This window comes from Sus scrofa, chromosome 1, assembly GCF_054392235.1.
Source record: "Sus scrofa isolate SSC_HxYL_T2T_F1_AM1 chromosome 1, Sscrofa_HxYL_maternal_Yorkshire_Landrace_v2.0, whole genome shotgun sequence".
Classification (NCBI taxonomy): Eukaryota; Metazoa; Chordata; class Mammalia; order Artiodactyla; family Suidae; genus Sus; species Sus scrofa.
Genome location: NC_139383.1, coordinates 272,692,466 through 272,707,268, shown reverse-complemented (window position 1 = coordinate 272,707,268; position 14,803 = coordinate 272,692,466). Strand labels below are relative to the sequence as shown.

Here is a 14,803-nt window from a genome sequence, read left to right as displayed (position 1 = left end):
GAGACTCCAATCAGTCATGGCATACACTTCAAATACAGTTTCCAAGGGGCTCCCCATCCCAGCCACTCAGGTCCTACTCAGCCGCATCTGGATCCAGCCACACTGGGCTGCCCACCTACACTGAGAACACCCCCAGCAGCAAGTCCACCTTACCCATCAAAGACCACCGCCTCCACGACGACTGCCTGGGCAGAACCAACACCTCCCTCCCTTTGCCCCTAGGTTCTCCACTCTGCCCAACCCCCCCCACCCCCCGAGGAAGTGGAGGCCCAGAGAGGTCAGCGGCTTTCCCAAGGTCACAGTTCAAGGCACCTGGGCAGGGCCAGAGGCCTGGCATCAGGGCTCCAACTCCAAACTCTCTTCACTACTGTCAACACCTCAGGCTTTCCCCAAACTCGCAGAAATCATGTGATCAAATGCACCAACTTTCAGGTAACCTAGACGAATCAGGGGTCACCAGAACTGTACTGAACTAAGACTGTGTCACCTCCTGTGTGACCCTGGGTAGATCATTTCCCCTTTCTCAAAAACGGTGATGGACACCCAGCTGGTAGGGAGTCTGCACCCCCCAGCAGTGGTCGTGAAGGTGGCCAGGACTAAGGCACATGGTGGGCCCGTCACAACCCCTCCACCAGAGAGAGTGTGGAACAAGCCAAACCCCAACTTCTCAGGAGATGGTACTTCCCCAGCAGAGGCTGCCGCATCTCAGGGGCCTGGCTCCTGACAACTGTTCCAAACATCTAAGCTGGAGCAAAACATACCCAGGCCCAGACACGGCCTCCCAGTCCTCCTGGCCGCCGGCCTGCACACCGGCCAGTCGTGGAACAGGCACAGGCAGGGAGAAGGAGAAGGAGAGAATCCGACTGGGGAGAGACGACACAGCCCCCAAACCCCGCGCAGCCCCACCCAGCGCAGCCTGGGCTGGGCGACTCTGACCAAAGGCCAAGCTCCTGGTTTCCCGGTTCTCAGTGCAGCCAAAGGGGCCACCGGGCCTGTTCATGGAAAGGAGCTGCTGACACTGGATTTCCTCTCGTTTTAAAAACTAAAAACAGCAACACTTGCCTATCTCGCTTTTTGGCGGGGTGATCCTAAATGCTTCCACATTCGGGGCAGTGGGAGATGTACACGGAGGAGGGGGCAGAACTCAACGCCAGGGAACAGCCGTGTCCCTGCCAAGGCTGGACACCTGCGAAGACCCCTCCCCGACTGGCCGCTCCCACCCAGCTCATGCAGCTCTCTCTGGAGCCTGGAGGCTGGTCAGGGGCCGAGGCTGGCAGCCTCCCTCCTTCCCTCCTTCCCAGCCTCCCTCATTCCAACCACCGCTCAGACCATCAGGTCACTCACCATCCCTCAGCGCAGCCAACAGGCTCACCAGGCCTGGGAAACTGAGGGCCCAGGCCAGCCACCCCGCTGCCCGCTGTTCCCCACTGGTCCTGGACATACCACCGCAGCTCTGTCTGCTGGGACTAATCATGGCTAGTTAAACAAAGGCTAAGTTCCAACTCTCCGTAATGTGCTTTTAAAGGGCCAGTGTCCCACTTGGGGCTGCTGGGGACTTAAAGGCACAGCTCCCTTTTTCAGTACAGGAAGCAAGACAGCAAAAAACCCCAAATCCCTCAAAAGTTATGATCTGATTAGAGGCCTTGGGCTCCTCAGAAAGAGTTTAGACAAAACGAACAAAAGTAAAAATCCAAATTGCACCTGAAGAATCCCCCCAAATCCCAAACCAAGAGGCGACATCTCAAGACTGAGAATAGGAAGGGCAGTGCTTAAGCACTCTGTGCCAGGCTCTCAGTGCGTGGTGATGCCCTCTCATTATTCCTCACAGCCCCGCCACGAGACAGGCAATCCCCTGACCCCGACACACAGCAGAGGAAGCTGTGGTGGGCAGAGGCCGCCGACTTAACCAGGATTGCACGAAGTCTGCAGCAAAGCCAGGGCATGGCGACGTGAGTTCGGCCAAAGCTGGGACTCTCTCCCCCACCAGCTCCCTGCGGAGGCCCCATGCACTCCGTGTCCGGCATCTTTCCTTCAGAAGGAAACAGGCGGGCGAGGACGAGGAATCATATGTTGTAGATGCCCAAACACCGGGCTTTCGACCTAGGCCTCCAAACCCTGTGAAGTCAGTTCTACCTCCCCCTTCTTACAGATGAGAAAACTGGAAATCGCGAGGCCAGGAAAAGCAGGGAGAGGGAGGAGAGACGAATGGGCCTGCAGCCCGACACCTAGGCCGCCATCGCTTCCCAAACAGGCTCTGTACTCAGAGGAGAGGCTAGACAAGGGAGCCGTCCCTCCAAGGCGCAGGGCTCAGACAAGCTGGCCGAGGTCCACAGGAATGGAAAAGGCCAAGCTGCAGAGATGGGGGCTCTCCTGGAGACCCTAGACTGGGCAGGGGGTAGGGCCTGCAAGCTGCTAGAACAGGAGTGGCCAGGGGAGAGGAAAGGAGGAGAGACTTGATGGCCTGGGCCTCAGTACCTGGTCTGGCGAAGCCCTCCAAGAAAGGTGGGCCACCTAGGCAGGTGGGCAGGCTGCACGTGCTGCACAGCCATCTCATAGGAAAGGCCGAGGCCAGGCAGGAGCCTCGGGCCTACCTCTGCTGGAGCCTCTGCCAGGTCATTCAAGCATTTACCACCCTCAGTCCGTTTCTTTTCTTTTTGTCTTTTTAGGGCCGCACCTACAGCTTATGGAGGTTCCCAGGCTAGGGGTTGAATTGGAGTTGCTGCTGCCAGCCTAAGCCACAGCCTCAGCAACGCCAGATCCAAGCCAAGTCTGAGACCTACACCAGAGCTCATGGCAACGCTGGATCCTTAACCCACAGAGCACCCGCGTCCTCATGGATACCAGTCAGGTATAACGACCGAGCCACACCGGGAACTCCCCCCCTCAGTCTGTTTCTGTGGAGGCTGGCAGTCAAATAAGTTCGAAGCCACAAAGCCTGGTGATCCAGAACATGGGCTCTGAAGCCAGACTGTCCAAATCTAGGGCCGTGCCTTTTGCAACCTTGTGTTCTTGGACAGTTGATTCACCTCTCTGGGAAAGTTTCTTCCTCCGCAATAATAATAGTACTAAGCCTTCAAGGGTTACTGTGAGGAGGTAACGAGTTACAGCCCAAAGCCTGGCTCCCATGAGCACTTAATAAAGACCAGCCTGCTGAGCCAGGTTGAAGGAGGCTGCTCCAGGACTCGCTGGGAGACACAAAGCTGGAAACTAGCTTTCTGTGTAGTGACCCTGGGCAAGTCACTTCTTTCTCTGAACCTCCGTTTATTTCCATAAAGAAGGGGTCCAATTGGGACCCTCAGTGAATACCAGGCAAGACCACCCTCTCTAGCATGTCCCAGTTGCCCACATCCTCCTGAAGCATCCAGATGCTAAGGCCACAGCCTACAGAAGACCGGACAGCCTGAAAACAGCCTGGCTCTGCCCCGCCCCACCCTCAGGCTAATTGGGATCCCCTGAGTAGGGAGAAGGAGCCAGGGTGCAAAGCAGCCAAAGGCATCACCTCTCCAGGTAGAACCCAGCCACTCACCCCCCCCCCCACCCCGCCACCTACCCACCCTGGACCTCAGTCTCCCCACTCCCCAGTGAGAGGCGGGCCCTCTCCTCCTCAGGTGTCTCCCATAGGAAATGCTGCAGCTGAGCTCACTCTCCAGTGCAGAGCTCAGCAGCCACAAAACCACCCCACACCTGCGACGCAAACAGCCTCCCAGAAGGTGGGGGCTTCCTTGGCCCTGAGAGCCCTTAAAGCTCGAATCAGTTAAGTTCAAGGTCTGCCCCTGTTTATCTTCCTGGAGCCAAAAGCAACTGGTGTCTATGCTTGGGGAGAGTGGAGTGGGGAGGGGGAAAGGGAGGGGCCTTGGGCAACCCAGCGCCTGACAGCCACCATTACCTCCTTACCCACAGGGTTAATCCATCAGTAAGGACTTGGAGGTCTGCAGGACTGAGTGGCAATTTGGTTGTGTATTTAGCAACTGTGGGACTTTACGCAAGACTTTTCACTTTTCTGAGCCTCAGTTTCTTCATGTGTAAAGTGGGGAAACACTATTCTCAGCAGTAACAGATGTAAAAACACTGCTTCACCAGGTGCAGAGAAAGCATTTGACAAAACAACCTGGGAGGAGTTCCCGTCATGGCGAAGTGGTTAATGAATCCCACTAGGAACCATGAGGTTGCGGGTTCAATCCCTGGCCTTGCTCAGTGGGTTAAGGATCCGACGTTGCTGTGAGCTGTGGTGTAGGTTGCAGATGTGGCTCGGATCCCGAATTGCTGTGGCTCTGGCGTAGGCAGCTACAGCTCTGATTAGACCCCTAGCCTGGGAACCTCCATGTGCTGTGGGAAGCGGCCCCAGAAAAAGGCAAAACAAAAACGAAAACAAAAAACACCAACAATCTGGGAACCCAAAGACTCAAAAATGTGGGTGTCATTCATTCAACACACACTCAGAACCTGGGGACCATCGGATCTTAGGTTGTCTCCAACCCTACACTGCACTCTGCACAAGCCAAACACTTGCAGGGTCAAGGTCCCATCCACCAAAATATCCTGAAAAAGACTTCAAACTTCTCTGGAAGCCAAACACGCGAAGGAGCATTTCAGCGCAAAACCACTAGTGCCAACAAAGTCTAGCTCTGCTCTGGGGAAGGTGGAAGGGCCCTCCAAGGAGAGCCAGGTCCACGGTGTTCTTCGGGAGCCCTGGACCCAGAGAGAGATGGGGCAGAAGTGGGTATGAGCAAAAAAAGTGAGATACTTCAGGGCGGCCAGCAAGCCCTCCAGAGGGCTGTTAAAGGTCGGGGGCGGGGGTGGGGGGATGCCACCCAGCAGTCAGATTCTGCTGGGAGGGGGTCCTGAGGCAGGCCCTAGGAGGAGGCCGTTGGTAACCCCAGACCCCTACAAGAAGCTGTCTGAGCCCTTCCCCTGACACATCCGTTTCCCCGAGGCCTGCTCTCCTGCGGCCTCCTCTTCACTCACCTCCCGTCTATTCAACACACCTGGCCTGGCCCCCAGTGCTTCTCCTGAAGTGCCCCATGGTCTGCATGTGGCCAAAGCCCACCACGGCGCCCGTCCCCCCAGACTCCACAGCCAGCCAGCTCCCTCCCTGAAAACCAGGCAGCACACTCCTGACGAACCTCCAGCCTCCCGGGCCGCTGTCTTCGTCCTGGTACTTTCCTGCCTTTGCTTCAAGTGTTGGAGTTTCTCAGGCTCTGATGTGGGCGCACCCTCGTTCCGCGAACTCATCCATACCTTCGCTTTAAACAGCCCCGCTGTGCTCAAGACTCCGAGGTTCCACCTCTGGCCCCGCCCTCCTCTGAGCTCCAGACTCACACCTAAAGGCTGCTCTGAAGTCGTCTCTAGGACGCCTCACAGAACCTCAAATCTCAATGTCCAAAGTGGAGCTCCGTCTCAGCAGCTGAAGCCAGGCGCCTCAAAAGCCAGGAACTCTCCCATTCCCAAGCCTTCAGAACCCAAACCATCAGCAAATCCCGCAGCTGCCTCTGTGAAAAGCGTTCCCACCCGTCCACGCCTCTTCACCTGCCTGACCCCGCCCCCCCAGCTGGGAGTCCGGGGACCCTTTAGAGATGCAAATCGGATTACTTAACTCCCGGGCTAGAGAACCTCCAATCACACCCTACAGCAATCTGAATCAATCCCAACTCCTCCCGGTGAAAGGAGTCCGCTGGAGTGACCAGCCTACCCTCCGAGCTCAGCCTGCAGCCCCCATCCCCCACAAGAAGCCTCGGCTTTCCCGCCTCGAGGACTTTGTCCTCGCAGCTCCCGGGGCGGGAGCTCTAAGTTCCACCCACTTCTCTCCTAGCCTGGCTTCAGGAGTCCGGAGGAATTCAGTCCTTCCCCGACCGCCGTCTACCACGGGTCTACCACGGGTCCTGCCCCACCCTCAATACTCCCCATGCAAACACTTGGCTGCTTCCTTCATCATACCCGTCTTGCTCATTCAGCCAGCAAATATTTATTAAGTGCAAACTATGTGCCAGGCACTATTTTAGGCACTGGGAATTCAGGTGCTGAACAAAGCAGACACAACTCCTGACTTGCATCACCCCACCTGGAATTACTTATTTTTTTCTCCACTCATGATTACCTGCCTCTGTGTGGCCAAGGGCTCTGTATTTCTGCATCCTAAGGGAGGGCCTGGCTTGGTGTAAGAGCTCAGCAAGTATTTATAAAATACGCAAAAAAAAAAAAAAAAAAAAAAAGACACAAAGAGCAAGGCAGCAAAGAGCACCAAATCCACAAAGACACAAAAGGTCCAGAGCCGAGCCCTTGCTGCCTCTAAGGCAGAAGCCTCTCCCACCGCCGCGGGGTCTCAGGTGAGCACGGGAAGCTTCTGTAACGCCCCAGCCCTTCTAGGGAACAGACTAGATGCACCGTGGCAGCTTCGGATTAACTGAAGCAGAAGAGGGACAAGTACAAGGTGTGCGCATGGAAGGCTCCCGAAGAGGTGAAATGTGAACAAGGCCAACCCCCAACGCTCCTCCCCCCAAATCTAAGGAGAGGGAGGAAAACAAATTTGTGTTTAGGGCTCTGATGTTCTTTGCTCTAGTAGAAAAAAAAAAAACAACCTTGCTCCAAAAAACCCTTTACTTTTTATTAGCGTCTGAATCAATAAAAGTTTTAGGAGTAAAGCTTCTCTCCAGCAATACTAACCACCAGAGAGACAGACTAGAATTATTAAATCTGTCTCTAAGAGGCAGCGGCTGTGAGCCCCAGCGGCTTCACCCTTCTCACCTGCGCTGGGAGCCCCAGGCTAAGGGAACGGCAGCCTGAGGGCTCTCACTGTCTCTCCAGCTCAGGGTCAAAGCCCCCTCCTCACAGCCCACCTTGCCAACCCCTTCAGCTCCCTGGACCTCCTCCTTCCCTACTGCTTGGCCTGCCGGCTTCCACCTCCTCCATCCTACACTCAGGGGCTTCTCTCCACCTCTTCTGAGGGGGTCTCCCTTTCATTCCTTCGGGCAGGGATGGACCACTGAGCTGCACAGGAGGGACCTGTGGGACACCAATGAGGCCCTGGCCAGAGGGCAGGTGGGGTACCAAGGTTCAGCCTGCTTGGAGAAACACCCCTACACCCTCCAGCCCCAACTCACAGCCATCTAGGTCGCCCACCCACCCAGCAGAATGTTTCCTGCACCCCTGTCCCCAGGCAGAGCCACCCACAGACCTTGGCATGGCACTAGGCCTCTGTGCTGACCTGGGACTGGGCACCAGCGGCCGGGGAGTCAGAGCTGGCTTTCGAGGGTGGCCAGGCCTCCACGGAGCAGCTCCTCCAGCCCGGCCCAGGATCTTGCTGAGGTTGTCACCGAGGAGTCCGAGGCCACAGAGGCCCATTCCTGAGGATGGCATGCAGCCACCAGGTGCCTCTCCAGGCCAGATCAGAGCGCTCAGCCCAGGCCGGCATCTAAGAGGTACGACCGAGAGGGCCTCCCCTTGCCACAAAGCACACGTTGGCTCTGTCTTCCGAGCTGAAATTTCAAAAGTGACTTAAAAAAACACAGCAGTGACAACAACTAGAGATTTCCGGGTCCTCCAGGGAACAAGTGGAAAATTACAGTCTTCTATACAGGTAACCACAAGTCACAACTCCAGGTCCATGAAAGACGGACTTCCAGCCACGAGCATGTCGCCTGTTCCAGGGCACCTGGGCGGGTGCAGACCAGGGGACCAAGCTCAGGGGCGGGGAAGCTGGAGCAGGCTTAGCAGAGGAACCTCAGGCTCCTCCCTCAAAGTGCTGACTCCACCCAGGGGTCACTTCCCGCCGGAATCCCGGCTCTGGGCCTTGGCACTTGCCATGGCCTCTGGTCGGCCTTTGCTCTAGGCCATGCTAGCTTCTCGTTCTGCTCTCAGATCAAATGTGGCGCGAGTCCAAAGAGACCGTTCTAATCAAAGGAGCACCTTCCACTCCCACCCCAAGTTATCAGCCAGCTGCATTTTCCTCATAGCACTGGGCTGAAACTATCTTGCTTGGGCCCCTTCCTCCTCCCACCGCGAGAATGCCCGGGCCTGTTCACCTGGTAGGCCCGGTACACCTTGGGCCAGGGCCGGGCACAAACTAGGCATTAAGAGATGTCCTGAATGAATCCTAGCGTCCTCCTGGCTGGGCTAAGGCAGGCCGGCCCAGGCTGTGTAATTGGGGGCCGGGGGGGTGACCAAAAGACGGGGCGCACGGAAACCACCTCTCCCCGCGGGCGGGCGGGCGGGCGAGGCTCCGGAGCGTTCCAGGCTCCAACCCCGCGGCGCCACGCCCCTCGCGCTCCAGGCCGGAAACGGCCGGCCCGCCCTTCCCCAGTCGCCCGCCCAGGCCCAGCGGCGGCGAGGGACATTCCGAGGCCAGCTGCCCCCAGCTGCAACGGCTTTCCGCCCCAAGCCGTTGCTGAGCTCCGGCCGCGGACACAGACGAGGCCCGGCCCACCCCTCCACCCCCTCGCCATCCCCGGGGGGCCTGCGCCTGGAGGAGTGCTTGGAGATGGGCTGTTTTGAAATTTTTATTTATTTAAAAATGCGAACAGAGATGCTGGTGCAGACCCGACCTGAGATTTGCCTCCCACCATCACCCCGTCAAGCGGGGCTCCCGACTCCCTGCCTGGACTTGGAACTAGACACCTCAACTAGTGGACAGTTCCCCAGCTGGGAAGAACCGGGTTCCCAGAGAGCACTCCTGGGTTCAAGTTCCCACTCCTGGGCTGGGCCAGCAGGACAGAGAGGGAGGGTTAAGTGCGGGAGCAGGTGGGCTGGGTGAGCTGCCCAGGTCTGTGAATGCTGCAGGGCTGTGCTGGCAGGCAGAGCCCAGGCACAAATGCTGGCCCACCCACTGGCCTGGAGGTTCATTCTTGGGTCACAACGACTTGGCCCTCACCAAACCAAAAATCTCTCTGGGAAAATCTCTCTGGGAAAGGCACACCCAGCCAACCTGACGTTTTTGCCTGGGGTCACCCCCTTTCCAGCCCACTTCAGAAGCCACAGCAACCTTTTCCAAGTACTCACACACACATACGGAATCACGCCTACTTTCCCAACAGCCACTAGAGTGGCTGCTGCATAACTTTCTGATGCAATGAGATTATGGACTCCAATCCCTCCATGTAAATATGGATGAAAAGGCTTGTGGGAGAATAGAGCTCCTGTCTGGAGTCCTACCTACTCACATCCTCTACATCCGGAGGCATCACAAGCCCCAGTTCAGTCCACAGTGGTTTCAGCCTGCTCCAGACTCTTAGCGACAACCGAGCTCCTATTAGGTGCCACTGTCAGGCACCTATTGTGTGCAGGCAGGTAGCACACAGTAGGTGCCTGGCTGGGGCACCTGCAGGGCTGGTGAAGAGATCTGTGACCCTATGGCACCCCCAACCTGGGAAGTAACTCGCTCTTTCCCCTGCTGTGTCCTTGCTTGGGCTCAGCTCTGTTCTGAGCTCAGATGATCCTGACCATAGGTCCTCCAATAATACTCGCCCCCTCCATCTGCCCACACCCCCAAAGCCCAGAGAACTCCTAGCCAGAGGTGCACATATGGTGGTTCCCTTCCTTTTAAGGAGAGATTTCTCCTCATAGCCTCATCTGGGTTTATCCAATGTCTTAAAAATTTTTTCAAAACAGAGAGATGAGCTTACAGTCACCGAGGGAGACCCTAGGGCAGAAGCAGCCTCTTGGGCCCCCAGAGGGTCCAGTGCACCAGAGATGGAGGGGCAGAGCCCATCTCCAAGCACTCCTCCAGGATGTAGGCCTCCCATTTGGACTCAATAATAGCAATAAACAGCTGAAACAGATACCGTAACCACTTTATAAGTGAAAAAATTAAGGCCAGAGAAGCTCAGTCACTTGCACAAGTTGGCCCAGCCACAGCTGACGGGAGATGTGCCTCACCCCAGACCAAACGGGTACCACCTCTGTACTCATTTACTGGTCCCCTCTTCTCTCCCTCTCCAGTTCTAACAACTCCCTCCTTCTGGAAGCCTTCCTAGATTTCCCCCAGGCAGGAGGCCACCCCTATGGATCCATACAGTTCTACAGTCTTTTTATAACAAAATAGGCCCCTGTGACAGGGCCTCTCCCTCTGTATGATGGCAGTCACAGGAAGGCGTCACAGCTAAAAAGAAATAAGCCCGTATCTGGGTGTCAGAAGATGTACTTGCCAGCTACTTGACCTTGAATAAGGTGCTTCCTCCACACCCTTCCAGCCTCAGCTCAGCATTCTGCAAAACCTCTAGTAAGCTCCGTTCAGAGCCCTCTTGAATAAGATGTAAAAGGGAGTACAGTGAGTGTCCTTGGAATTTCAGAGGCTACCCTCATCCAGTTACTCCTGGTTCCAGTACCGCTAGTGACCAGGCCTCCTGAATCATTAGGTCCCACCCACCCACAACAGCCACAGGCCCTCCTCTCCTACACCTCCCCATGCGGCCCTTTCTCAAGGCCACATCTTGGCTCCCACTGACCTCCCCTCCTGCCCCTGTATCCAATTCTCATTCACCTTCCAAGGCCCAGCTCACCTGCCCCACCTCAGGGCAGCATCTCCAGGTGTCCCCAGGCACAGGAACTGTACAATCTCTCTCTTTGAGAATTCCCTGTCTGCCTCTTTCTCCTGCTCCTGTCCTGTCAGGCCCTCCTTGGAGTCTATTCATCTTTGGGTGGTCCAGTGCCAGGTCTCACTAAAACCATGATAGACATCTTCTCCCCTGAGCCCAGAGCCCCGATGTCCCATCATCCTCAAATCTGAAGGTGTCTTGCCCACTGGGCCAGGCTCTCGGGCAGACTCTGGAACCCGCCTTCCTCCAGCAGATGCCCATTTCCCTGGTGTACAAGAGACCCAACCCAAGATGGCCAAGGAACACATCCAGGCAATGCCTGTCCATCCTCTTGGGGAGAGAGATGCCACATCCTGAGAGGGAGGACCCTTCTTGCGACCTGGGCTCTCTTCTTTCCAGCGTTCCTGGAGAGGAGAAGGCTCTCTGCTGCGCCTCTCTGCTGCGACTGCAGATGAGTCTGCAGAAGCCATAGGACAGGAGAGGGATGCCTGCCAGGAGGGTCAGCCCCGGGCCTGGCTGATCATGGACAAGGGTTTCTGAAAGGACAGACCACTGCTGTACTTAGCGGAAGGTGAGAAACACACTTGGTATCAGATTGAGGGCCAACCCTGGATAGCAGTTTCGGTGTGCCCCAGCTGTTAATTTATGTGAGCAGATCTATGCTGGTGTGGCTCTATCATCACTGACAAGCAACAAATGTGTCCTAGCACCTGCTCAGTGCCAAGCCCAGTGCTAGGTATTTTACATACATTATCTTGCTTAATCTTCCAGAGAGCCATACGCTACGGGTATCCACAGAGAGATTTTACTAGAATGCCGCTTAAGCACAGAGGGGCTGGAAAAGCTGCCCAAGGTCACACAGCTAGTTAGTTCCTGGTGGGAGCTAGGATTCCAGGCCCCTCAACCATCTGACCCCAGCCTGTCTTTCTGGCCTGAGCCGCCAGTGCTCACCCTTCCAGAGCTCTGTTCTCCATCCCCCACCCCTTAAGTTCCCCACTCCCTCTGTTATATGATGGGGAGGGGGGCTAATGTATATGCCCCCGGCCTGCAGCCTCCCACTCCCTTTCTCCACCTGCTCAGACCCCGCCTCCCTCCCAGCGGCCTGGCCAGGCCAGGCTCTTGCCCTTAGGCTGCCTGCTCCCCGCCCCACCAGCCTAGCTGCTCTGCCCCATCTGCCAGGCCCCCAACCAGTGTCTTTGGTAATGACTTCAGCTGGCAGAGAATCCTGGAACCTTTCCCCCCACAGTGATGTTGACACATGTTCACTCAAAACACGTAATGTTTCCATCGAAGCATTTAGGGGGAGTAAATTCCTACCCATGTGATGCCTCTTTGGAAAATAGAGAGAAAATTTACTCCAACAAGCAGTGAGATGGAGTCAGCATTTCTCTTTCTTGGCTGTCACGGTGCCAAGTCCTGAGCAACACCTGGCACAGTGTTCCAGGGTCTGGGCGCCATCAGGGGGCAAGTTCCAGCGGTGAGGCTGGAACTGCCGCCCCGGCTGGACAAGACGCGGGGTCAGTCTGTGGTCAGGCCCCCTCAACCCTAAGCCTCTTCCAGAGACTCTAGTGCTACTCACCCTGCTCCCGCCACAGCCTAGCCTCTGACTGTGTCACCTACTGCCCAGGCCCTAAGTCCTGTCCTCAGCCATCTGCCCTCAGAGCCATCACCACACCAGGTCTCCACCAGGCCAAGATCACACAGGCCCCCTACTTTCACAACCTTGAAAGGTCAGGGAATGCAAACCTCCCTGAACCGTCCCCTTATCCCCTTCCCGACCCCTAGAACCAGTGATGGGGATGCAGCCGGGAGGCCCTGCTCCACCTCCAGGTGCCAACTCTGCCAAACAGGGAGGGACAATGCCTGCAGAGCACCATGAGCCCAAGGATCAGCGGTGGCTGCCTAGGTCCTAACTCGTCCCAGCCCCATCACTGGGCAACTGGAGACACCAGCGAGGCCTGCGGCAGAGAGGATGGAGGGGTGAGAGGAGGCCTGCATGCCCCACCCTGTCCTCACTTCTCCACGTCAGCAGACAGCCAGGCCTCAACAAGGTGGCACTCACAACCCCTCCCAGGGTCCCCCAGCCCTACTCTGGGAGGTCCCCACTTCGGGAGAGTGGATCGGAAGCATCTGATTTAATTTCCCTGCATACTTTCCCAGAGTCCCTTGCAGCACTGCCCTGACAGTATTGGCCTCCTCTCCGTGACATGTCAAGGGGAGCCATCACTATTCCTATTTTACAGATGGAAAGACACCACCAAGGCCAAGGCCACAGAAAGGGAGTGACACCAGGCTACAGGCAGGTGGACGAGACACGTGGTCTCTGCCTTCAAGAAGCTGGCAGACCAGAGATGGGGGAGGCAGGGTTGCATACAGACATTAACGTCAAACAAAAACACACTTAACAGGCTGTGAGCCTAGAGGAAGCTGTGAAAGTGTTTAGCGCAGGGCCTGGCCCAGCAGAGCACCCATGAGCCATAGGAACAACAGTTCCAGTGTGGGTGCAAGGAATCAGGAAAGGCTCCATGGAGAGGAGGGCGTCCCAGGTACACCCTCCTTCTGAGATCCGGGTCCCCCACCAAGCTCTGCTGCGCCTGGCACACTGTGCCAAGGAGCAATGTGGACAGATGGGTTAATCGAGGGCAGGCCCCGGCACACTGTGTCACATTTACATCACGACAGCCCAGCCCCAGGAGGTGTGTCAAGTTCTTGTGCCTCATGTAGAGGCCGAGGAGACAGAGGCGGGGAGCCGTCAAATATTCCGCTCTGAGCAACACAGCTAGTAAGGGCGTTGCCGAGCCCGGCTCGAGGCCTGCCTTTCCAGCAAGTGCTTCACGTCTCTAGGTCTTGGTTTGCTCATCTGTGGAAACCCCACCATCAGAAACACCTCCCCTGGAGCTGGGCAGCCTGGGCTGGGAAGGTGGTGGCCGCGTGCCTCGGGACCCCACTCCTGCAGCCTGTTGGGCGAACGAGCAGAGGGGGCTCCTCTCCTTCCGAGTCAAGTTTGCCAAGGAATGGCCGGCGATCAGGAGTTCTAATTGGTGAGCCCGGCGGCACAGAGCCCGGCAACACAGCCGGTGGGTGATGTTGTTGCAGGGGAAACAGCTGAGCACAGCAAATATAGCCGTTGACCTAATTCAGCTCCGTTCTGTCTTCGAGAAAATAATTGAGTTTAAATGAATAGGTTTCCCGTGTCCCCTCCGGCCTCAGGGAGGGTGGAAAAGGAGAGGGGGAGACAGGACCCGTTCCCTGGGCTCACTGTTGGTTATTTTTGAGTCATTAGGCCTGTGAAAGGGTTCTTTCTTGCCTTGTTGGACAGTGGGGGTTGGACATGGCTGGGAGGCAGTGAGGCGGCATGAACACCACACAAGGTGGACCGTGAGGATGGAGGTTTAAGGTCAAGCTGACCACAGCCTTACGCAGTGGTCCAGCTGGGCCCCGGGCTCATCATCTCTAGAATGGGAACCTCCCTCATCCACCCCTCCCAGGATCACTGGGGAGAATGCAGGCTAAGCAAACTCAAAGGCCTTCCCAGGAGTAAAGGAGTCCAGGCTGATCTGCAAGGCCAATTCTCTGCCCTGCAGGAATATAAGCCCGATGCTGCCACATCTGTTCTTTCAAGAAAAGCCAAGAAATCTAGATTTTTCTAGTGAATGTTGAAGGTGAATGTTTTAGGAGTGTTTAAATATAAGGAACTGATGTTTTAAAAAACACCTTTCCACCCTCCCAGACCACATGAAACCTGCCTGTGGGCTACATGCGGGCACGAGCCACCCTGTGCAACCTCCAACTTAGTGACAAGGTGTGTAAAGCCATTTAGGACATGCTGGTGTCCTCCCACGTGTTTACTGCCTCGTATTTTCTTTGGCCATGAAGCCAAGACAGCCCTGCCTGAGTGGGAGAGGCGAGGGGAAGGAACAGGCAGGGCTGTCCCCACACACACTGTGGGCAGGGGGTGGGGATGCAGGGCCGGCTGCACCCTAGATGTTAGAGATCCTGGACTCGCCTCCTGCACTGCCCTCAACAACTTGTTAGGGTCTCCGCTTCCCCTTTAGCAGAAACGGGGCTGTGGGTGGGTCTCTTATTTTTAATTTTTGTCTTTTAAGGGCCTCACCCGCAGCATATGGAGGTTCCCAGGCTAGGGGTTGAATTGGAACTGTAGCTGCTGGCCTACACCACGGCTATAGCCACGCGCCAGATCTGAACTGCATCTACAACCTATACCACAGCTCACGGCAATGTCGGACCCTTAACCCACTGAGGGTGGCAGGGATGGA

At 56.4% G+C, this 14,803-nt stretch overlaps 1 protein-coding gene across 43 annotated transcripts in view; it reads right to left on the bottom strand.

The window, feature by feature from the left end:
- The window catches only part of DAB2IP (DAB2 interacting protein), a 199,580-nt gene that overhangs the window by 37,630 nt on the left and 147,147 nt on the right, over positions 1-14,803 (bottom strand). For 4 of the 43 annotated variants that reach the window (XM_084994638.1, XM_084994695.1, XM_084994665.1 and 1 more), the window contains exon 1: positions 5,239-5,469. The exons of 26 other annotated variants lie outside the window; for them this stretch is intronic. Coding sequence is in view for 6 of the 17 variants with exons in the window: in XM_084994613.1 (XP_084850739.1) it covers positions 7,202-7,472; positions 8,019-8,067 (320 nt within the window). In the remaining 11 variants the exon portion in view is untranslated. Of the gene's footprint in view, positions 1-1,344; positions 1,473-5,123; positions 5,470-7,201; positions 7,864-8,018; positions 8,340-14,803 lie in introns of those variants that run through there. 13 more of the 43 variants (XM_084994629.1, XM_084994681.1, XM_084994661.1 and 10 more) reach the window with 5 other exon arrangements.